The sequence below is a fragment of the Vespula pensylvanica genome, chromosome 1 (assembly GCF_014466175.1).
Source record: "Vespula pensylvanica isolate Volc-1 chromosome 1, ASM1446617v1, whole genome shotgun sequence".
Classification (NCBI taxonomy): domain Eukaryota; kingdom Metazoa; phylum Arthropoda; class Insecta; order Hymenoptera; family Vespidae; genus Vespula; species Vespula pensylvanica.
This window is the reverse complement of record NC_057685.1, coordinates 3569499-3596018: the sequence shown is the minus strand read 5'-3', so window position 1 is coordinate 3596018 and position 26520 is coordinate 3569499. Positions and strand designations below refer to the sequence as shown.

The window sequence follows — 26520 nt, the reverse complement described above, 5'->3', positions numbered from 1 at the left end:
AAAAAAAAAAAAAAAAAGAACTGTATGAAAAAAAGCAAAAAAAGAAAAATTAAAAAAAGCAAAATAAGATCAAAAAGAAACAAAAGAAGAAAAACAGCAAAACAATAAAAAAAAACAATAAAAAAGAACAACGAAAAAGGATCAAAAATAATTGTAATAATTTTTTTTTTTCTTTCTCGCGAGTAGGAGACAAAGATGGAATGAATAAAAAAAAAAAAGAAAGACAAACAAACAAAATGAGGGAGAAAGGAAAACAAAATGAGGGAGAAAAAAAAAATAATTTAAAAAAGCAATCGAATGTTGAAGCATACCTGACACTGGTCGTTCTGGTTTGACTCAAACTGGAGTGTCTTTTCATCGGGGTTCTGTAGCCTCTTCTTGGACAACAAATCCACCAGCCTCCGCAGGCAGCCGATAAGAAACTTTCACGGAAATGTTTCGACATAAAACCATAGACGATTGGATTGATGCAACTGAAACGTATAATCAATTGATCTTTTTTTTTATGTTTTCGTTGCTATTTATTCGAATCGAAAAATTTGTAATCACTATTTTCTATATTAATGGTAATATAAGAGATCATTATTGCACCAAGTAATACAATAATTGTCAGTATCATCATTAATATAAATATTAATTACTAATAATAATTTGTGTAATAATTTCATATAAATATATGGTCAATATTTTTAATAAATCCAAATAGTTAACTATCTTGACATTTAATTATCTATAATAATCAACTATATATTACGTACTGATAATTTATTACAAATATTCATATATGCTGATCATTTTTTCAAATACTGAACCACTTGAAATGTAATAAAAATATTGATCAAATAAATAGAAGTGTTTAATTTTCTCTCTCTCTCTCTCTCTCTCTCTCTCTCTCTCTCTCTCTCTCTCTCTCTCTCTCTCTCTCTGTCTCTCTCTGTCTCTCTCTGTTATCGTTATTAGGATAAGCCTAACAAATTTCTCTCTTTCCTTTTAACTTCTTCCAAGAATAATCAATTTTGAAAAGAGAACGCAAAGTAAACCTCCGGGGGATAAAAGTACTTTACTTTCTTTGTTAATATATCTTTGACGTTGAAAGATGAAAAATGAAATTACACGTCCGTTTAAAATAGAAACGAATAAACGAGGTAAAAGATAGAATGTCATGGCGATTGAATAATAATCAAGAACGCATTACGTTAGGAACCTCGTGCCCTTAGGAAACGACCTACTTTTCAAATCTAATTAGCTCGGAAGATTCCAACCTGACATTTTATGCGAATCTACGTAGATTTGTCACATTTTATCGAAGCTAACGATAATTACGAATCTTTTAATAATTAATATATTAGAAAAAATACTAAAATCCTTCGTAAGTAAGAAATATAATTACGGAATAAAATATTTATTGTAATAAAAAAAATATTTACTCATAAATATAATAATAAATAAATAAATAAATATATATATATATATATATATACGTATCTGCATTTATTTCGTAGGAATTCTTTATCCTGTTCTCTCTTTCTTTTTTTTTTTTTTTTTTATTCATTCGAATAAATTCTTCAACGTATATAACCCACAGTTACATTTACGAATCAATCAAGAAAATCGAATATTTTATAGAGTACTATTTTGCATAGTTATTGGACAGATCGATTCATAAATAAATTAAAGAATTTTATTCTAACAAAACGTTTTACTTATGAACCGATGTCGAAAATATATATACACTTGAGTTTAATGTTTGAATTCAAATGTAAATCTAAGGAAATCTAATCTTCTACTCTACGAAGAACTTCTCTAGTTCGCGGACAGACGGGCATAATCTTTTTAGAGAACATTTCTATCTTCTATTTAAGATTCGACGCGGTTAGATGTTGCTAAGCGTATTTTAAGCTCCTCCGCTTGGGTCATGAAGTGTTCGGAAAAGCGGGGTCCGAGCCAGAAGGCACAAACCGTCTGACGAATATTAGCAATCTGTTTATTGTCACTTTATCGTTTCATCGTCATCGAGCTAACAAATTTCAAGCACACCTTTTTCGATCCGAACACAGAATCGATTTACACGCTTGAATTATACATTTCCCGATCGAAAATGATACGTAATAATAGGAACAACGATATTTTCTTTTCTTTTTTTATTTCTTGTGCATTTTCTTTTTTATTTATTTATTTATTTATTTATTGTTTTATTCATTCATTCATTCATTCATTCATTCATTTATTTTTTCTTTTTCCTTTTTTCTTTTCCTCTTCATCTCCTCACCGCGATCTAAATCCAACGGCAATTTAATACAATTTGCTTATCGCACCAGCTGTTATATCAATGATAGCCACCAATTACATCGTAATCGTATCTTCTCGAAGCAAATCATTCGTTCAAATGGTCGTACACACCTCCTCGCTAGAAAGAAATCTAACGAGAGGAGAACAAGATGATGGATGTGAAGATGGTTTGATAAACGAGGATAGAAGCTTATCAAACAATTGACCAAAATAATTTCCATTTCCCTTCACTTTAAGATGAACGTTTAATAATTTCGTTTGAGGGAGAAAAAACGATATAGGAAAAAGAAGACAAATTGTAGAAAAAGTACACACAGTTAATAAATGATGAGATGAAGATAATAATGATGATGATGATAATGATGATGATGATAATGACGGCGATGATGATATTACCTGTTGAAATAAGCCATTAAGTGGAAAGCCGTGTTCATGTGCTTATAAATTCCCTTTCTCTGACGTGGTAGGATGCGGTAAGCTGTGAGCACGTTGTCGATTAATATGGGACCCCAACAAATAGCGAAGAGAACCACAACGGCTACCAACATCTTTACCACCTATTGAACAAATATTACCTAGGCTAAATGAACAAGTATGGTAACTAATGGCATCAACAAGTAATTTCCAACATTTTCACAAGAAAAAATATTAGGTAATATAATATAGTAAATTATGTAATATATATTGTATAAAAAATATATAATAATATACATAATATTATCTAAAATCTATTCGTATATATAATATATATATTATATACATATATATATATATTTCATACATCATATTATATATCTTCATAATATACGAAATATATAATAATATATATTTTATATAATAATACATATTATACAATTATAAAAATTATATAAAATACATATGTTGTAATATATATATATATACACATACACACACATACATATATATATATAATTTTATTTTAATTGTTATAATTTTAACAAAATACTCACGAAGAAGAAATTGATTAAATATGCAAGAGAAACATCTACCTGTTTCATAGTTCGAGATTCTTCTTCCGTTTGACCATTCTCTCGACGAGACCGACGTCCATTTCGCATACTAATTTGTCTCTGTGTCATTGGTATAGATTCTGCATCTACATTGTTCGGACTGAGTCTAAAAAGAAATGTAAAAAAAAACATATTTGATCGATAATAAACAAGACAGAGAGCGACATTATTAATGGTGACAAATGAATCGTTTTATCGCTCGTCCATATTTTTTTCTTTTTTTCTTTTTTTATGGTCACTCCATTCATAGGAATTCCGTTAGATACGTTCGAAAGCTGAAAATCCAAGAGCTAACTCAGCAACAGAGAAATTGGAAAGCGGGTATCTTGTTGCTACTCGCAGAGGCACGTCCGGTTCAGACAAAATAAACATATCTAGTTATCGTAACGAGATCGAGGAAGTGGAAAACGAAATATGTTCGCAGACACTCATACGTTCTTTCATCTATGAAAAGTCAACAAAGATTCTAATCGTCTTAATACTTTCTCTTTAAAAAGAAAAATAAAAAAGAAATTAAAAAAAATATATTTATATATATATATATATATATATGTATGTATAGAAAAAAAATAATAAGATACAAAATAAAATATAAAAAAGAAGAACCCGTCCACTGTCCTTCGTGTCCTGTAAATTTCACATATATTCATATATTAGTTAAGTTCGTTTGAAAAATTCGCGTCTCCTTTTTTTTCGTTCCCTTTCTTTCTCTCTCGATGATTTTTCGCTTTAAGAATGACATTTGGACATTAAAAAAAAAAAAAAAAAAAAAAAGAAAAAAGAAATCGCCAACATTTTCAAATGAAAAAGAAAAAATAAAAAAAGAGAGAGAAAGAAAAGAAAAAAGAGGAAAAAAGAAATGTATATTTTTGTTGAAATATAACTTATTTCTCTCGACGACAGTTTTCGAAATCGAGTTATTCGCACCCTATCGAAAATTGCGCATTTCGCTTTTACAGCTATAATCGAAACTGTCTGGAACATCGAATGGCTTCCATGTTTTGTGTAATCACGGATGTGATAAAAGTCGTTAGCACACGTCTACTTTATACATCCTTCCTTCTCTGGTACATCAAATGACCGATCAAAACTTTATCCTGACTGTGCTCTCGCACTGTATAAGTTTCAGTAGAGAAATTCTCGCCTTGACCGATAACCTAACACATAGGAGTCGAGAGGAGAGAATTCTATTCGATTCGAATCGATTAGGTATCCATGTATCTATTTATCAAACATCTATTCATTGAAATTCTTTTCAAGGTTGATCTTGATAGCTAATAATCATATTATATATGATACACTTGTTGAAAAATAAAAACACGATTATATATATATATATATATATATATATATATATATATAATATATAAAATAGATGTATGTATAAATAAATTTTCATAAAATATTAAATAAAACGTTCAAGGAATAATATAAGTTAAAATAAAAATTCACGTTTACGTTATATATGTATATATATATATATATATATATATATATATAAATATCATATAGATATATAAAAATCAATAGTTTTTCTATTACCTAGCTTTTCCTAACGTAACGGAAAATATTCCAGCCGGAAAATCGAAGAGTCATCTTAATACGCGAGCTAAGCGTTTTCATGTTCACTACGATATATACATACACCTATAGCTAACATATATATATATGTATGTATACATAGGGTACTACATTTTAACGTGAACGGTGAAATATCTGACGAAGAACTGAAGTTATAAAAAAAAAAAATTCCTACAAAAGTTATTCGATATATAGAAGCATATTGTGCGTTATAAATAATTTTTGTATGGGTAGAATGGTGAACGGGATTTTAAGAATATCGTAGTTTATTTAAATGAAACTATATATTCTTATTATCTTGAGATGATACTTGAAGTCAGTACGAATACGACTTAAAATATTATGACCTTCGTACGATTATGATTATAAAAAAAAATTCATAAAATTTCTACAATTGACGCAAATAATGAAATAATTATTGGACCAGTTTTTATCATTGGCACTTATCAAAAAATATGTAAATTTTCTAACTGACAATGAACTAATTGGATTGTTAAAAGATTTCTACGCCTCAAAGACACAGTATATGGTTTCGACTAACACGTTTATATAATATTGTATAAATTCAATTACTCCATAACACAAAAATACATTATTTATAAATCAAACAGTCGCGTATTTTAAAGAATTGCAAAAATATTATATAGTACGATGATCATATTTCAAATTAAATGATATGGAAAATCAACTATATTATTGTCTTCTTTTATTAGATACGATCCTGATTGCATACTGTGTGAATATGAAAATAAAAAGATTATAATCATCGATTCAAGAAAAAAAGAAAAAAGAATGACCTTCGTACGTCGAAAAGGTCGCGTGTAAAAAAAAAAAAAGAAAAGAAAAGAAAGTAAAAAGAAAGTAAAAAGAAAGAAAATATTTCTGCATGCACTTTGCAGCTGACTCAATACCGTGCGAATTTCTCTCTGAGTGAATAAAGTTTCTTGTAACTTCAACCAGTTGCGAGAATATTTGCTCGCACACATTTACGGACGTGCACAACTGTATAAGTAAGTACGTAAGTACATTCGATCGGTTCTCTTTGCTCATTCTATTTCGGACCGATCGTTCGCATACAAGCATCCTGAGATTTTACATTGAAAAGAAATTAAAAAAAGAAAAAAAGAAAAAGAAAAATAAGAAATAGAAAAAGCACGCAAAAAAAAATAGAAAGGAAAACGTTATTGGCGATGTGCATTTTGGAATATCACTTCCTGTTTATCGAAAGATTCAAGGCATCACCGTTGAATTCCACGATTTTCATTGCTTCTATGATGGTCTCGATTATGCGTGCTGTAAAAACGAATGGAGTTATTGCTTCGATCGTTTGGGTATCTTCGATTAATAGCAATTTCGTTGCATAACATATCGTACTATGACCAATGGCGGATTTAGCCGCAGACGTTAAGTGTACATCTCATCTCCATATGACAAAATGTAAATTATTAATTATCATACGATTAAATTAATTTAATATCCTATAACCGATATATCTTTTTTATTTCTATCGTTTGCGACAATAATTTCATTTCGTTCATCATTTGCACGAACAGTTTAACGCGTGTGTGTGTGTAATCGATTTATTATAATGAGTTCAGAAAAAAAGATTTTGTAACTTATTTGAGCACCTTTATTGCTAAATCCATCACTGACTATGATCTTAATGCTTCTTTGATTTATATTAGAATCTAATTAACGCATTTGATTCTCTTATATTTTTATTATATTTATTCCGAAGGGAGGAAAAGAAATAAGCAAGAAAAAAAAAACATTGATTAAGATTATTAAGTAGATACTCTAAAAAAAATTCTCGTTATTCATTTTAAAACTTGGAAAAAAGATTCAATTTATTCGATTCAATCTATTTCTTCTGCTTCTCAACCTTTTTTTCTTTGTTTCTTTTTCTCACCCTTTAAAAGACGTACATGAAGATTCCGTATCTTTCCTACTGCAGTAAAAACTTCAAGTTGAAAATATATATGTAAATATATATATATATATATATATATATATATATATATATGCAGATATTTTGGTACTTGAAGACTACCTATCTAACTTTGTCGATTTATCCAATTAATCTTATTTTGTGGTAAGAATACTTCGAAGGATGAGAGAAATAAACTATATTACGTAAGTACTCGAGGATATTTGCGTCGATATTACACATTAAAGAAAAAAGTAGTAATAATAAAATATATATAATATAAAATTAATAAATTAATCAGTATTAATATACATTGTAATTGTAATATATAATATTATAATTATACTGTATAATAATATTAATATATTATGAATATTATAGTATAATATAGATATTATAATATATTATTATTATATAATATTATTATAATATAATATATATAATACTATATTATCATATTGATAAGACTATCAAATATTACGACAAAAACAGAATTACTTACGCGTGTCTCGACGTCATGTGGTAACGACGTTTCATAACTCTCCAAATTTCCCAGCAAATTGCAGTATAACAAAAGGCCATTACAGTAAGCGGTAATACAAGAACGAGTACAAGCATATAAACCTCATGTGCTTTCCATAAAAATGCTGCATCAGGATCACGAACACACCAATAAGCTATAACCCTTTCTCCAACTTCTTTATGCCTCTGAAAATAAAATAGAAACATTTGATTAATAATATAAAGAAATTTTATTATAAATATTATATATATATATTTAAATTTTTAATTTTAGCCTTTTTCGAAAGTTCGTTCTAATCGATTTCTATTTGCAAAAAGATAAGAAATTAAGTTGAATAATTAAATTAGGAAAAAAAGGTGTATACAAATTTTTTTATATATCCTTTTTAATATAAAATAAAAAATGTGTACATGTTTACTATCCTTACATATGTTTCGATATATATATATATATATAAAATACATGTATATATATATATAAAAAAAATATATATATGTATGTACGTATGTATGTATATTCTTCATGTATCTTCACAAAATTAATCGTTGAAAATAATATAAAATTGTAAAATATTTAACGAACGTCAGAAGGCAGATCGAAGCAAAAAAAAAAAAAAAGAGAGAGAGAGAAACAGAAAGAAGTCTAAGATGAAAATGATAAAATTGAAATTCCGCTTGATCTATAAGTACGTACATACATATATACATACATACATATATATTTTCATATTCAGCAATTGCATCGACAGTTTCATCGATCGGCATATCTTTTTCTTTGACATTCGAATAAACGTCAGATCTTCGTGGGAAACGAAGTGGTAACGGGCACGTCAACGTACGCTAGTAATACCTTTCCCGCTTTTATCTAGCGTAAAACTCAATTTTTTCTCTCTTTGAAAGAAACTCCATTGGGAAAATGGTAGAGAAAAAAAGACAGAACGAAAGAGAGAAAGACACAAAGCGATAGAGATAGATAGGTAGAGAGAAAGAGAGAGAAAGAGACACGTCGTTTGACCGTAAAGAAACCAATGGCGAGAATTAAAAAGTGATTTATGACAAACGACGAAATAGAGAGGGTATAAAAATGTATTGTGGCCGAAGATAAGATATTGCGGAAAGAGAAAGAAAAAAAAAAGAAAGAAAAAGAAAAACAAAAAAGAAAAAACGATAAGAATAAAAATAACGCGCATCTATAATACAATATATCTCGCTCGCTCGTGGTGTGTAAATTGGAACAAAAATTGCAAATCTACGACTATCTACGTTTAACGTGCTGAAAATCGAAATCGAAACCGCTCGTCGCTCAACGCTTTTTTTCTTTTTTCTTTTCTCTCTTTTTTTTTTTTTCCTTTTTTTATTCAATTTGTTGAACCCGCACACATCGTTCTCGGTAAATGCATTATTCCGATGAAAGCGACGAGATTTTAGAAAGATCGCTTTTGCGTTCTGTGGCAGAAAAAAAAAGAGCGAAGAAAAAAGATAGAAGAGAGATAGATAACGAAAACGAATGAATCCGAATCGATAATATTGGAATAATCAAGCATATATACATAGTTTAAACAGCTAAAGTTCCGTAGATATGTATAATATTTAAGTCACTGTAAGCATTTTCAAAAAGAATTGTCAATTGATATGATTATGTTAACATTCGATGCATTTGCCGTAACTTTGTCGAAAATATAATCGATATGCTATACAATCGTAAAATATTTCTAACGGTATGTTGTCAATAAAAGGAGAAAAAGAAAACGATAGTTTCATACCTGTGTAAATACCATTGGTATACCTAAAAGAAAAGATGCAGCCCAAGTGATTATTACTATTCTCCTTGCTTGGCTTATCGTACAAGTGTATTGTGCTCTCATTGGATGAACAATGGCGTAATACCTAAAAAATTATTTAGAAAAAGATTTTCATTTATTCTTCATACATCGCGTGTAACTGTAAAAATAAAGGAAAAAAAAAAAACGAAATAGAAGATTGACATAAAGAAACAGTGACGAATTAAAGGACACAAAGTATTATGACAATTTTTGTTTCTACGATTATGATTAACGTGTATAATGAAGAACTCATTTTTTGAATTTTGATGTAATATTATTGAAATATTATGAGGACAAAGTATCCTTTCGATTATATTATGCATATTCATATAGTCATATTAAAGATTAATGCAACACAGTAAATGTTAAGATGTAAAGATACGTATAATATGTGTATATATATATGTGTGTGTGTGTGTGTGTGTGTGTATATGTATACATGCATGTACATATTTACGTATATCAATGAAACATATTCCAGTATTTCTAATATTGCGTGGGATCCTGTCGAGATAGTAGGTACATAGGTAGATCCATGGAAACGGGAATACACATAGGAAGGTAAAGCCAAGTGTAATAAAGGAGTACTCCTATCGGTTAAACTCATGGTATGTGTTTCTCTATATACACCTATGTGTATCTGTATAAATAGAGACCGAGTAGAGAAACTCGAGTGTTCGATACACACGAAAATTGTAACGTTCAATGTTTCAACAAACTATTACGACACCGATTGAACGACTTAACGTCAAATCAGTATTTTTTATTTTCTCGTGTCAAATTTTTCAGACACTATTGATGTTATTTAATTACAAATAAAAAAAAAAGAAAAAAACAGAGAGGAAGAAAAAGAGAAACAAGAAAAATGCGTGTACCACAAAAATACCACGAGTAGAGTTACGTATATATAGATATGTGTGTGTGTGTGTGTGTGTAACAATTTTTCACTTCTTCTAATTAACTTTTTTTCGACGTAGACCAAGCATCCCCTATCACAACCCTCTTCAACCAACCCCAATCCCACTAAATCCTTCACGCTCCCCTCTACTTTCAAGCGTAATCTTGTGCAATAACTTTTGCTAATTCTCGTCACCCGTTAATCACGATTTCTTACGTAAATAAATGATATTTCAGAAATACAATGTCTCTGAAATATTATTATACAACACAGTTTATAAATATACGTAGAGAATAATTACAATGAAACATGAAGATATCAAATAAAATTTCACAAAAGTTCGTCGTCATCGACGATTCGTCAATCAACAATCTTATTACTTATCATTTACGAATGAAGGATATCTTTTTAAACGAAAACGAGTATCACATACTAACCTAGATAATATCCTATCTAACAAATAAGCGATTATTACTAGCAAATGTTTCTAATGGCAAGGACATTTAATTCGAACGATACCACGAATCGTCGACTTTTACGAGAGATCTCGACAAAAGAAAAAGAGAGAAAAAGATATAAAGATGGAACGAGATAGACAGAAAGTGAAAGAAAGAGAGAGAGAGAGAAAGTAAAAAAGAAAAGAGGGGAGAATATCCTCCGTAGTATAATAACCACGTCGACGAAATCGCCTAATGGGCCGTTGAATCTCGACGGATCATTTGCATGGCATTCCAAAAACGCGTCCATTTTCACGGCACTCCACGATATTCCTCTTTCTCTTCTCTAACTCCGTTCTCATTTTCTCTCTCACTCTCTTTTCATTTAAAACGTTCAAAAAAAAAAGAAAAGAAAAGAACAGAAGAAGAAGGAAGAAAAGGAAAAAAAAAGAAAAGAAAAGAAAAAAAAACGAGATACGAGAAAAGTTCAGTTCCTCTCTGGTTCTCGGATTGTGATCTTCGTCGCGAGCCGATATTTCCCCTTTCCCTTGTCCTCACCACCTCCCTCCCTCTCATCGCGTCAACCTCACCCCTGTCTTTAACCTCGACTATCAACCGAATACGCTAGCATGAATATAAATTGCTCTGCCAGACGGCTTTTCACCGTGACCTCGACATCCGCCAATCAGTCGGCCACATTTCCACGATATAAAAGACAAATGAATCCGTGTCTCGTGGTCCTGTGATACGAAAATTCTTGTCGTTCAATTCGATTCTCGAGTATTCGATAATTCGAATTTAGAATGAGAAAGAGAGAAAAAGAGAGAGAGAGAGAGAGAGAGAGAGAGAGAGAGAGAAAGTTAAAAAAAATTATCACGGACCTTAATGAAGCGTAATAATTTTTACTTTTAAAATTACTTTTTTCATTCATGATATATCAAAGATTACTTTGATAGTCTCTTCGATTAATCTCTGTGAAGATGTCCGTAGCAAATCGTTTTTTTATTTTAATTGTAACTGTGTTATAACGACGGTGAAAGAATACGTGGACGAGACAGGTCTACTAATCACGACAGAGCCACGACAATTTCACGATACAAATCGTTCGGATTTCTAAAGAAGAAGAAGAGAAGAAAAACCAAGAACAAAAAAGTAATATCGTTGACTCTAATGGAATATGATAATTGTTATTTTAATTTTGTATAACGAAATAATTTTTCTCTTCTTTTTTTTTTTTTTTTTTATTACTCGAGTCATATTTCCATAGGTGTCCATTATGTTTTGTAGTTTTATTGATACTGTGTTATGTTGATGGAGGAAGAATGTACGAAAGCTCTTGACAAGAAACCACGTTCTTTCCGCGAACGCGTTAGAGAGAAATGGAAATATCTTTCTGAAAAGAGTTTCAATATAGGAAACGTATGAGAAAAACATAAACGTCGGTATTAAATCAAAGACACTTTAGTTCAAAGTAAAAAGAGGATTGAAGAGACTAAGAGAGAGACAGACAGAGAGAGAGAGAGAGAGAGATAATGCAGTTGGGCATCTTCTTCGACTAAATTTTCCAAGAAAATTGCATGAATTGTATTTGACAGAGACAAGGAAAGAATGTTTTTGTCTTGAAAATAAATGTGAAGTTTTTGTAGCTTCTCCGAATTTGAAAGAAAAATTCTAAATAATGTTTCTATCGAAATACATGTCATCAACTTTCACGTCAAAGATGTTATATTGGAATAAGTATTTTTAATTTAATTTTTAATTAAATTATTTCATTTGAATTTTGTTAAATATTTAACAATTTTATTAAAATATTGAATACCTCAACGTCGATATTAAGATATTTAATATTACTTATAAGTGCTTCTTTATTGAACTAATAACTATTACTTGTATTCTATCATCCATTTGGTATACTATTTGCATATTTCTAAATATTTAACGAGCAGCGTATACCACGAATTATACAAAGGGTTAAGAAATTTACTTCTCTATCTTACGTCTTACCTTTCGATGGACATAGCTGTTAGTGTAACGACGGAACAGATGGCCGAAACGCTTTGCATGTAATGCACAGATTTACATAGGAAGAGACCCATTGTCCATGTATACGAGAAGAGCTTTGCGATCTGAAACGTTATTGAAATTTGTTAGATTATTTCGTGAACAATTCGTGCAATGATACAATAATTTTACTTCTTCCAAGTTTAAATTAATTAAATTAAAAAAAGATCCTTGAGAAAGAGAGAAAAAGGGAAAAAGAAAGAAATATAAATTTCTTCGGCGAAATACAATAAAAAGTGAAGCAACCAAAGAGTAAAATAAAATGAATGAAAATAGAGAGAGAGAGAGAGAGAGAGAGAGAGAGAGAGAGAGAGAGAAGGAAAAAGAGATGAAACATGAAATAGGCTACCCCTCTCTCTCTTAGGTCGAATTTACCTCTTATCTAACGGTAAGAAACGTAAGGCAGCTCGAGTTAAATGCGTTTAATCAACTTGTATTTTCACGAAGATAAAAGATAAATTATGAAAGTCGTTAAGGTATATTTCTTGGAACTCACTAATGAGGACAGGATGACACCTAATCTTGAGTTGTAAACTGGGTATAAAGGTTCGTCGTTTAAATATTCGTTCCGTAAACTTCGATGGTATATATAATGACATCTTTTAACGAATATTATCATTATAAGACACAACGATAACACTTTTGAATTATGTTCTACTAGTATCCGTATACTCGAGAGAGTATTAATTATATTTAATTATGAAAAATTTCTTTTGATCTTTCATATCTCATGAAACTTTGTGAAGCACAAAACGAGAAAAAAATCTAACTTTTATTATTGTTTTCCTTATCGAGTAAACGTACTATGTAATTACCGTAGGAGGCTGTAAATGAAATTAACTATGAGATTAGACCGCACCCGTAAATAAATATCTTTCATAAGAAATAAAAGAAGTAAAAAAATAAATAAATAAATAAGAAAAGTTGTACACTATGAAAATGATTCTATAATTGTCGAATTTGATTCTTATTTCGATTTTATTTTTATATTCGACAATTTTCGTACGTTCTTTTAAGTATTATAAATTTTATACTTAATAAAGTTCCAAAAAAAAAAGGACGAACGAGTTGAATGGAAAGAAAGAAAAGTATCATCGATCTGAAATTAAAAACTATTGTCGAAAATTCGGAGTGGAGAAACTCGTGCTCGTTTCAAGTTAATTAATGTGCGAAAGAGTCGAGTTTAATGTAAATTAAATCGGCTTATTCTCGGATACACCGAATCGATTTCGAAATCGAAACTGTAAAGCCCTTTGCAGAAGACATTTACATCGTATTACCGAGAAAAACATGGGATGTTACGCGAGGAAATACTTGAACGCGAGTTCATGTTCGTTTCTTGTCACGTGCTTACATAACTTCTCTTTCTTATATAGATAACACTTCTTTTTCTTTCTTTTTTCATTTTACACGTAACGTAAATATTGAACGTTAGAACCAATATACATATACACTCATACGAGTCTTTTAAATTGAGACACCTACAACAAGAGACTTTTAAAAGGAAAGTTTCGAATTACATTTATTTGGCTTTGAATAATAAATATAACGATGCCATCAGTAAAAATTATAAACTTTCATTTAAAAAAAAATGAAATCATTTTGATGAGCAAACAGAATTTTTTTTCGAACTTTTTTTTTTAAATGCGTTGTTTTTTGAATTATTGAAGTGTTTCCATTAAAAAAATTTACCCCGTATATATTCACGTATATGTGCACATATGTTCCCTTTATGTTATGACGAATATAACTCGTTGCTACGTTGATGTAATATTGCATTCGATTCAAAAAATGTACGCTTAATATAACACGTATTTATTGTACATACGTGTATATGTACGCTATATATATCCATTGTACATAGTACTTGACTTTGATTTCCTTCTATACTAGAGATGCAATTTAAATCGAAATACTTTTGAAATGACTCTGACTATAAAAACTTAATCGCAATTTTCTTAAGTTACAACTTAATTACATTGTCCGACGATTACTCTTTTCTCTTCATTTTATAAGCTTTAAAAAACTATATTACATAATTTACAATAATAATAAAGAAAAAGAGATATGACGTTTTATAAAATGTGCTTTGATCTCCTTCGATTTTACTTTATTACAATACTTGTAAAATTATATGAAATGTAATAAGAAGATAGCTAAAAGAAAAAGAAATTGTGTTCTTAGATCCAACGAAACAATTTCTCTTTTCTTAAAGAAAATTATTATCATCAAAACCCAACACACACACGCAGAGAACAGTTTCGCAACTATTCCTATAATTACGTTTGCGATTTTAGAGAAAGATGGAGAGAGAGAGAGAGAGAGAGAGAGAGAGAGAGAGAGAGAGAGAGAGAAGTAATATGCTACTGATTCAAACGTATGTTTCAAATTAACACTCGAGTTTCTAACTAGTGCAAATGATAAATGAATTATTCGCAAAGTTTAATAAATATAATGCTCGATTTAATAACGAGTTCTTACAATTAAAAAAATTGTGCAATCCAGCCTGTATGAACCACTGATAATAAAAATGACGTAAGTCGTTTACACATATATATTTTTACTTGTTGACATCTTGAATTGAAATTATTTAAAATTGTTTTTCTATAATCACAAATGAAAAAAGTAAATGTATTTAAACACTTGAGAAAAATAATTCTTTTATGCATATTAAAAATTGTCAGAGTAAACGTGCAAAATAAAATACGCATGTTTTTTTAATAATCACAAACGACTCAGACTACTTTCATAATCACCAACTCGTATAAAATTACTGTAAAATCATTATAAAAAAAAGTGAGAAAGAAAAAGTAAAATAAAAATTAAAATACGTCGAAGTAACATCGAATAATATAATAAATAATTAAAATTGTCATAAAAATTATTGTTGTAAGAGAAAAAGAAAAAGAAATCACGAACTTTTACACGCACAGTCTAGGATCGACTTGGATCACTTTAACGATCGATGACTGATATGAATCACACATCAAAAAAAAAGAAAAAAAAAAAAAGAAAAAAAAAAAGAAGAACAACAAAATAAAAAAGCAAATAAAATAAACGAAGATCTAATGGCAAATCAAAACCGTGTTGTAAGAAAATTATTCTAAAAAAAAAAAAAAAAAGAAAAAAAGGAAAAAAAAATCCCGAAGAAAAAGAAAAAAGAATAATTGTAAACTTTTATACAACGATTCACCGTGAAATATACTCCGTGGGTTATTTAAAAGCAGAGTTTGACTTCAAAAGCATTTAGTCGGGAACGTGTTCGACAGGACGATACCGCACATACGTAGTCGAGTACGAGCTTAAATGAAATTATGTCTCGACCACGAAGCAAAAGCTGCTACAGGCCGGGTTAATGCTCACTCGATGAGAATTTATGAGAGCATACTTGGCGCGCGGGCAAATAGAAGCTTGTTTTCGTCGGTCGGCAGTGCTTCGCGAGCTTATATTGCCTCTAACTGTAGGAGAAAGCTTGCGAAACGTTTCACGAAACTCTCCCACAAATCGGTCTTGTAGTTCTTTTCATTTCAATTGTTATACGGTTAATAATATTTAAAAGCATTACAATATATGAAACGATTTATCATTATTCGTCAAATCCTCACCGAAAGTAAAATTAATAACCGATATAGTTTAACGCGAACGCTCATCGACTATAAATTTATGATAAAAGCTTCAAGATAATGGAACTGCATTACGATACACACGCACGATAACGAGTTTGTATTTACAATGATACGACTAGTCTAACAGGACGTTTTATCGCATTAACCAGGAAAATTTAATATCGTGCCATTGAAAGCTTCAAAAATAATTAAAAAATTAAAAAAGAAAGAAAAATAAAAGCTCTACAAAATTTTAAAGAAACGATTCATTCGTAACGAAAAATGGTCTTTCGTTCTCTCTCTTTTGTCGAAAATTGACCCCTATCTCTCTCTTTCTCCCTCTTCTATTCTTTCTGTACTTTTTCATCCCTCTTTATTCAACAAAAAACTACATTCTCTATATCATATAGCTGATATCGCATAAAAAGTTAACGATGATCTTAAAAAGATTTATCCTAGTCCAATAAAGGTCGAATAACGCTATCTGCGTGATCCAGAAGCGTAATTTATGATCTTGCACTTCTTGCACTCGACGTTTATACACTCCTTTGTACATACGTTGCTATTTTAATTTACGACTACTTCAATTGGATAAGTCGCGAAATATTGTAAGAAGACATGATTATCATTGACCCTTTCGTGACACGTTACAAAAGTTATTTTATTTTATACAAATCCATATAACAAATATTATTATTAATATAATATTAGAAGGATTCTTAAGGAAGTTTTCTTTTATTTCTTTCTTTTTATATTTATTTATTTATTTTTTTTTTTTGTTATCTTTTTATTAAAAAAATCTGTCAGACATCTCTTTAACTTTGCCTGTCGAACGAGAAATCGCTCGCGGCAAATCAGCTTCGTCTTTTCGTTTGGTTATATTCCTAGCGTTAAACGACGTAGAAGGATGAAAGCCATTCGCGTTCTTTCGACCAAAAAGATCACGAGGCAGTCTAGGAAAGATTGCTAGGAATACGAATTCCACGAGATACATTGAACCAAAGACAGCTTTTTCCACTATTGTGCAACATGTGTACCGTCCATAGCAACGAATTTCTATGAGAGAGATAAATCTCACGAGTGCCTTATAAACCCACATTTTTATAGATCGATACAAACAAGACGATAAATATTTTATAAAATAAAATGAAAACAACCATTTTTATATAGGATATCAAAAAAAATATATATATATATATATTATATATAAGACAATCATCTGAACTTATAAAAAATTCTATATATTAAAATGAAAACTTGATCATACTTAGATACGATATAAAAAATATTTAAATTTAGAAAACATTATTTAAATGACACAATTTATACAAATACGAGATCACATACAGAATTTAGAATCAGGGAACATTCTTTTTTCTTTCTTTCTGTTTTTTTTTTTCTTTTTTTTTTTATTTTAACTCGATCTGAACAATTACAAGATATCCTTAAAATTCTTCTAGTCATAAAATTTAATAACGAAATGAAAGTGTTGTACTCTAATTTATTTTTTCTTTACACACATGTATATATATGCTTGTTTTTACATCTGGTAAATTTAATTTAAACATTCTTATAAAGAAAAGTAAGTGTATGAAAATGGACAGTACATAGCTGTCGACCTCGGCAATAAAACTCTTCCGAAATTGCAAAAATGTTTTAAGAGAAAAAGAGAGAGAAAGAATGAATGCTTGTTCATTTACGAGAAACGAATGTTATGAAGCTCGTATAGATACACGAGCCCACGTAGACTGCTCGTAAACGTCGGTTATTATTTTACAACGAGTGATATTAGTATAGTGTCGGTGACCATGTACCAAACGACAATAAAATTATCTTGCCTGTGACAAGCGCCACACCTTCTTTTTACTTCAAGAAAATTTACATTTTGCTCTGCATTCCTGAATGAAAATTCATCACGCGTAGTCTCATCGACATCGAAAAGTACTTAGGACGAGTCACGAAATATTTATTGGTTCGAAGATCCCTGCCATTTCTTAGTTCAATTTTAACTTAAAAATTATTCCAAAATTTGCATATAATTGGCTCCGATAAGAAAAATAAAATAAAGAAAAAGAAAGAAAACCGAATTTCTTTTTCCTTCCATTCTCTTCTAACTCTTTGCACTATGGGACACATCGTTGAAATAACAATAGTATTTAATTAATAAAAAAACAAAAGCAAAGAAAGAAAAAATCAGAACAAAGAAGTTTCATTAACGATAGGTTGAATGTTCTCTTGTTTTCTTTTTTTTTTTTACTTGTTTGTATTTTTCTTTTAATTCTGAAGACATTTTCAAGCAGCACGTGTTTAATCTTCTCGTAATTGGTATTACTCAACATTTTGCTTGTTTAGATAGTAACACAGAAATTGCTACTTCGTTGACTAAACGTCTAATTACAGGTGTATATACGACGTTCTCTTGATTACGTGAATTTATTTCTTAATTCGAGACTAATTGTAGCAATCAACGAATTTATTTTTATAGAGAGAAAGAGAAAGAATTAAATGCGATCTTCAACTGATCTAACAATACGTAGAACATGATTATATTATTTCATTATTAATTAAAACGTTATTTTATTATTAATTAAAAGGATCGGAGAGGACACGTCTTGTGGGTATGTCAACTTCGAAGTTTCCCTCGTAGAATATTAATGTCACTTTAGCATATATTAAAATCAAACTTGTCTCGTCGATCTTTTCTTAAGTGCTCTTAAAAGGTAGTTTATAGTTTGACGTATAAAGTATACATGTATATATTATATTATATTTATTTTTTGATCCCCTAGGTATTACAAAAAGATTTACCAATATATAAACATATATATATATATATATATATATATATATATATATACATATATATATATACATACACACTTGTATCGGATGATATTGAATCAATAAAAATATTTAATAATCCATCTGAATTAAAAGTCTCCTTTTTAATTAATCTATCAATCTATGACAATTAAGGATTAAATCTTTAATTAACTTAATGTTGAATAATGAATTAATACGTTCGATTCAATTTACAATACAATCGATAAAATATTAAATCGCTGACTTTTGATCAGATTAATCCTTTAAAAATTGTACTTTTTAATAAAACCGAATTGAAAACTTATAAATAGACTTATCGAACAAGACGCAAAATGAAGGGAATGGAAGATAAACGTATAAACATGATTCACTGAGAAGAATAGCCAGTCGTTCGCTAACGCGACAGATGCTCGAGGCGACGTGTTCGCCTAATAAATCGTCGACTACACGAGGAAAACGGATAACGATCGATCAGGATGTTAACCGATACTCGATATAAATTTCACCTTTCTCCGTAGATCGAAGAATCTAGAATTTTTGCTTGACTCTCTTTCTCTCTCGAAGAAGAAGAAAAAACGACGCACAAGTCACGTACCATCGAACGCGTATATCGACTGAAAAGCTGACAAATTGCGTAGGATGTCAAGAAAGTACTCGTAAAATAACGATCGAGACTAACACTTTTTATAACAAATTTAAAAGTAAACGCATATCTCAAGGGGAAAAAAAGAAGAGAGAAAGAGAAAAGAAAGATTGAAAACGAAAAGAAACGAAAACGTGGAAACATAAATGAAACGTTAAATTAAAGAACACGGCGCATGCGCAATAAATCGACAAGTGTAGAAAGAAAAAGAGAGAGAAAGAAATATTATTTTATGAATTCTAAACGCACATCCGAACAAAATAAAGGCCAACAGAATATATGCATAATTGAAGAAAATAAAAGAAAATAAAAAAATAAATCCAATATTGCAATGAATCATAAATGAATCCCGCAATGAAGCATAAAAAATAAGAAAGCACTGATATAGTAGATCGAAAAGTATAAAGAAGAAAAGAGAGAGAGAGAGAGAGAGAGAGAGAGAGAGAGAGAGAGAGAGATAGTTCTCATAAACTCAAACGCATATCTCGATGGAAGAAAATCAAAGATATGAAAAAAAAAAAAATCGCAATACAGAGAAACGAAACGTGAAAATAAGAAAAAGACGCATACTCTACAGATTGAAAAGTGTTGGAAGAGAAAAAGATAGAGAGATAGAGATGGGTTTGAATAATTTTAAGGAGATCACGTATCAGCAACGTCTCCTACAAGTACTCGAAGCGATTGCATGGAAAAGCGGCAGCAGGTGCACTTATGCACGTACTTCCTACTCGCACTTTCTCTCTTTCTCTCTCTATATCTCCCTCTCTCTCTCTCTCTCTCTCTCTCTCTCTCTCTCCCTCTCCCTTTCTCCCTCTCTTTCCGTTTCGCTTGGATCGTCAACGTCCATCGATCTTCCCCTCCAACTCGTAAATAATGTCTATAAAGAACGATACATGTCGTGTGTAGAACACGTTCACTGAAAACTCTTCCAAAGTATATACATAGGAAATAAAAATATGTCAAGGATTGTCTTAGAATGTAGATCCTTTAAACGAAGTAACGATCATTAATTATTATGATAAAGTGGTGTACGATACCACTTTCAAAAATTTCAACATATGCATATGTTTGTAAATAGTATTGAAAAGTACGAATGTAACTGTACAAATTGAAAATTCGTTTAAAGATCACGTCAAAAAAAAGAAAAAAAAAAGAACGTTAGTAGTAGAGTTGACTAGTAAGTATTTATTCGTTAAATTTTCAAATAATGATTACTGTTGCTTATTGGAATATGAATTATTGAAAATAATGTCGGAATATATTTTTAATATTTTTATAATTTATTTTATAGATAAAAAACTTTTACTATGTTATTTTATCGATCGATCTAATGTAAATAATTTACGATTCATTGCTTTACCTGTAGTTCATATCAAGGATTTGATGAAGCATTTACTATATTATAAAGTATACCTTATTTCTTTCACGTTTCAAGAACGTTTTACATATTCAACGATGGGTAAATGGATAGAAAATTGTATTTTCTTATTTTCTCTCTCTCTCTCTCTCTCTCTCTCTCTCTCTCTCTCTCTCTCTCTCTCTCTCAGTATTTCAGCAATTATGAGAAAAAGTAACTTAGATATCCAAAAAAGTAATTGAAGTTCGATGAGCATATTGTTCCACGTATATATATATATATATATATATATATATATATATATATGAACGTATAAATTTCATTAATAAAACAAAAATTTCATGATAGGCAATTTATATTCAACAAACCACAAGAGATTTACTTGAATGTCAGAAGAAGAGAGGGTAAAATGGACGGAGGCCGCTGTGGGATATTAAAAATGATGACGAAGCTGTCACAGCAAGGTGTACCTTATGCATACAACATTCGATCTATTATATGTATGCATACACTATATCTATATATCTATTTCTGTATCTATATCTATATATATACACACATATATATATCACGTAATAGCTTTGCCTTGACCAAAAGCTAGAGAAATGTATCTTTATTTTTGAAACGAAAAGTCAGCCATTTGTAAAACTAACAATAAGTTTCGATAGATCAACCAATAACTTATGAACTTCCTAAAGACGTTTTTCGAAAAAATTACTCTTAAAAGAAATCGAAGGATTCGATGGGATCCCTTGAATAATATAGGACCTTTTCAATGAGCTTTATATGCATGAGATGCTTGACTCTAGGAAAGTTTGATTGTCCTCACTTCTGTTTACCACATCTTTCCTGTCTTTTATACTATCCATCGTCGATATAGAAATCAATCATCTTAACAACAAATATCCGAAGTAACCGTTTCATAAATGCAGGAATGAATAGATTATCTCGTCAATTTATATTTTCAAAGAGGAAGATTGAGAAAGAGAGAGACAGAGATAAATAGAGAAAGAAAGAAAACATCTTACTGGAGGAAAACATCTTACTGGAGGAAACCATCAAGTTTTCCTCTCTCTCTCTCTCTCTCTCTCTCTCTACTGTTCTAAAATCTTTGCCAAAGAATGCAAAGATTCTTCGAAAGTGCTCCAAATTCTAATAACTGAAAATTAAGAACTTTTTACTACGATTCAAGTACTAATAAGGACTAACTTTACTGAATAATTTATTAATAAAATTTCAGGCTAGAAGGAGAGAGAGACAATAAATTATACAGAATACTTAGCGAAATTATATGGTGAAAGATCTGTTATTGTGTTCGTCACGGTTGAACACTCGAATGAGCGAAAATTCGAACTGGAACCGTTCCAAGAAATGTTTCCTAAAGACGTTGACAAAGATATTGTATAAGTGATATTTTTAGTCGTCGACATGAATTTTCTGATCGTTCTGGATTAATGGGTTCATTTTTTTTCTTCTTCGAAAAATTTCTTTCGACTCGATAAATATCAAGAGACTGATGTTTTCTCGAAAATAAAAATATGCGTGTGCCTGCGCGTGTATATATTTCTTTTTTTCGAAAATATCTTTTCTTTTCGTTTTCTTTTTTTTTTTTTTTTAATTCTATTTTTAAATGTTTCAAATGATTATTTTCAGTCGGTAGCATGAGATTCAATTAGAAAGTCGTTCACCGTATGTATTATTAAATTTAACAAATAAAATCATAACTCGATTCGTATCGATATTCGCAGGCAATCTTCATGACATTAACACGGAAATAAAGAGATACGATATCTGATAAAAATATTGATTGGCATGCTTGTTTTACAGAGTTTATTATTGCTATTATTACTATATTCGTTACGTACCATTATTATCATTATATCATATCGAGACACTGCTCGATTTAAATCAATAAAATTTATCCGAATATTGATAGCAGAAAAACGAAAAAAGAAAACATAGAAATGAATTGTCAGATACTAAAACACATAGGTATTATTCGATTCATTTCGAAACTTTTTTTGCGTAATGAAAAAAAAATGCATTGGTTTATTTGATATTTGTAAACAATTTCATTTTTTTATCATCCCCGTAGTATACAATTTCACATTTCTCTTGTTCACATTTCTCTTTTTGTACGAACAAAAAAGTGGATACTGTTTTCACTGAAAATTCCTATCGAATGCAAAAAGCAAGAGCAACGAGATATCGGATCTTCGATCATAAAAAGGGTTCTTCGGTATCATAAAATCCGAGAAAAATTTTGTTATCCGGGTTAGAGATGTAGGTCATTTTCAGATACGATCGATCTTCCACAGATTACCCTTTTACTCTTTTATACATTTTCTCCTCGTTTTATTACCACGCAAATCTTTGCGATAAATCGAAGAAAATTTTTCAATTCGTTGCTTGTCTTTAAGTATGAACGTAATACTTTTCGAAGCGAATTCAAATTATACGGAATTATACCGATTAAACAAATTCAAAATATGTATTACCAAATTAAAAAAAAAACAAAGAGGAAGAAGAGTTTGTACTAAAAAATAATCAATTTTGAAGATATTTTATAAAAAGCTATGACTACAACAAAAAAAAGCAAAAAAAGAAAGAATCCATTTTTACTATCATACATAAAAGCAAGCACAATGATGATGATTCACTTAAAGCGAAAAGCTCAATCGATTTGTCAATATAGTGAGCGACACGTACTTAGGATTATCAAGGAACGAAAGGAAAAAGTGCATATCCTGTTTTGCGCCGCTTCAAGAGCCACTTCAAATCGCCTCGTCTCTTTTTACAATGAATAGAGGTATACGTAAGTACGTATATGTATATACATGGTGCCCATCCGTAGATGTCCGAGCAAATATCTCGTGACTGGTTGAAGTTACAAGAAAATTTAATAAGAAAAATTTCCACGACTCTGAGTCAGTTACAAAGTGCATGTAAAAAAGTTTTTCTTTATACTATATTTATATTTTTATATCTGAAATATTTTCATATTTTTTATATATTTATATAGGCCACTTGCAATTAAAAAACATGTGTATATGTATATATATGAATAAATTTATATTATACATATAAAAAATGAAAAATTAATCTTTTGTGCAATGTGGATTAGCAATTAATTTTTATTTTCATTTAATTCTAATAAATACATCGAACACGTTATAATACATATTCATTAATCGATAATATCGTTTAATACATTAGTAAATTTCTACAATGACGTAAATTATACAACTTATTGATGTTTATTTAACCTTTTTATGTATACAATATTCTATTTCTACAGTCAATAAATAAAAAAAAAATAAAATAAGACACTCAGTTCTCGAATATTTGTCACGTAGCCAAAGTTATTTTCCAAATCGACGTTGAAAAAAATGTGTTCGCTTATTAACGAGCAATCTATAATTCTTTTTATTTCTCTCTCGATTTTTTTTTTTTTTTTTAATGATGTAATTCCTCTTATTGTATAAATTATAATTTACTAACATTTTAATAAAAAATTATAACTTTTTCTGAATGCAATGCATCGATATAATATTTAGAGATTAATTTTTCTTCTCGTCATCCTTAAATTTTTTTTTATACTTTGCTCGTGACACTGTCTGAATCACCGTCTCACTTGATTTATTTGGATAAGATAATCTCGTGCATAATGAAAGCAATTCTTTTTTCTTTTCTGTTTTTTTTTGTTTGTTTTTTTTTTTTTTTTAAAGAGATCTATGACTATTATTTAATTTTATCTACATTCTAATTTCAGATTTATCTATATCTGCAAATATATTTTTCTGCATTGAACATCAATTAAGGATACAATGCATTGAATTTTTTTTTAAAGAAAAGTAAGCCATCGCACCACGAGTTATCCCATAGAAAGAGGAATTTCTTTCTGACGAAGAAAGTACAATGAAAAACTCCCCTTTCATATCAGCGTGATACAACAAGAAGGATAAAAAGAGTATCTACAAGGAAAAAAAAAAAGATTACCTTTCAAAAATGTTACCGCGTAAACTTCTCGCATTCGAAAAGATTGAAAAGGGCTGTCGCGTTTTATTCGAATCTTGAGATGACTTTTTCACGTCCATTTTCGACTAAAAATATTAATTAAAAAATAAAGTCTTGGTGGAGTGTCGAAAAAGAAATTTATTAGAAAGATTTTGTAATATCGTTTAATCGAAAAAGGGAAAGAAAATATTCTTCGTTTAGTTATGCGAGTTAATTAATATGTATGAACTTGATACCTTGAATGAAAAATAAATTTCTTTTATTAATTATAAGATTTTGCGTAAAAAATTTATGATGCAAAAAAAAAGTGTATATCGTATTTATGAAACTCATGCAAAAATTATAACTGAGAACTTCTATTTCCAAGTACATCGCATTACAAATATAACACTTAAAATATTTTGAAATTAATAAAAGGAATTTATTTTTCATTGCATATATGAAACTAAGTCTAACAACGATAACTAATTACTTCTGATTCAAGCTGAATTACTCTCTTTCTCTCTCTTATTCTCTCTATCTATCTATATCTTTATCTCTTATTCTTTATATATCTATATGATAGACACATAAAGAATTTACGATGATGAAATACTTTATTACAATATCTTCTAGATTGCACGAAGTGGTAAAACTATGCATATGGTCGGCCACTTAGTAATAAGTGATTCCAATGAACTATTATATTGAGAACTACACTATTATATTGAAATCGATTTTTCTAGGAATTCTAAAAATTCTCTTTCAATCCACTTCGCTATGAATTATTAGAGATCTATCGAATAATGTATAAATTATTTTAAATGAGAACAATGTCTGTTCTATCAGGATGAAAGCTTCTATCAAAATTTGAAGTTGTTAACGTTAATTAAAAAAAAAAAAGAAAAAAAATTATATTCAATAAAAATTAAACGAATGTATTTTCTTTTACTTAGAAAGAAGGAGAGAAGAAAGAAAAAATCTTTTGAATCTCTCAAGATAAAGTTGATAAATAATATCAAAAATAAACAATATATATCGACAAATACGTTCCCGAAGATTAATCCAATTCGCCTATCTATCGAAAGGAAGATGCAACAGGTAGAAGAAACTATATTACCTTAATACACAGATCTATGTTACCTTAATACACAGTACAAAGCGAACGTAATTCGATTTCAATTAGGAAAAACAAACAGAAAACGAGAAACAATTTCGATATCTCGACGTACCAAATGTGTCTATCGAAGCGAACGAGAAAGTTTATACACAATTAAACCGCAAATACTATATAGGTACGAAATTGGTAATTGGTTGACAATGCAATTCGGAATGTCACGATTAGTTGGAAAATCAATTGAGAATGTGTGCGTGTGAGTGAAACGGAAGATAGTCAAACCATGGGAATGCGAGCTATCGCGAAGATCATTGATTAATCTTAACGAGATTATCCAATTAGACGTCGAATGTACCATGTAGCGCGTGCCATGTACTGTCGCTTTACTTTTGATCGGACCTATGTATATA

The 26520-nt window shown here is 29.7% G+C and overlaps 1 protein-coding gene across 9 annotated transcripts in view; it reads right to left on the bottom strand.

The window, feature by feature from the left end:
* Nucleotides 1-26520, bottom strand: part of LOC122627364 (QRFP-like peptide receptor) — a 46697-nt gene that overhangs the window by 4538 nt on the left and 15639 nt on the right. For all 9 annotated transcript variants that reach the window (XM_043808484.1, XM_043808491.1, XM_043808467.1 and 6 more), the window contains exons 4-9: nucleotides 12513-12634; nucleotides 9114-9237; nucleotides 7331-7536; nucleotides 3300-3426; nucleotides 2686-2846; nucleotides 312-473 (exon numbers count right to left, since the gene is read on the bottom strand). In XM_043808484.1, the coding sequence (XP_043664419.1) occupies nucleotides 312-473; nucleotides 2686-2846; nucleotides 3300-3426; nucleotides 7331-7536; nucleotides 9114-9237; nucleotides 12513-12634 (902 nt within the window). The remainder of the gene's footprint in view (nucleotides 1-311; nucleotides 474-2685; nucleotides 2847-3299; nucleotides 3427-7330; nucleotides 7537-9113; nucleotides 9238-12512; nucleotides 12635-26520) is intronic.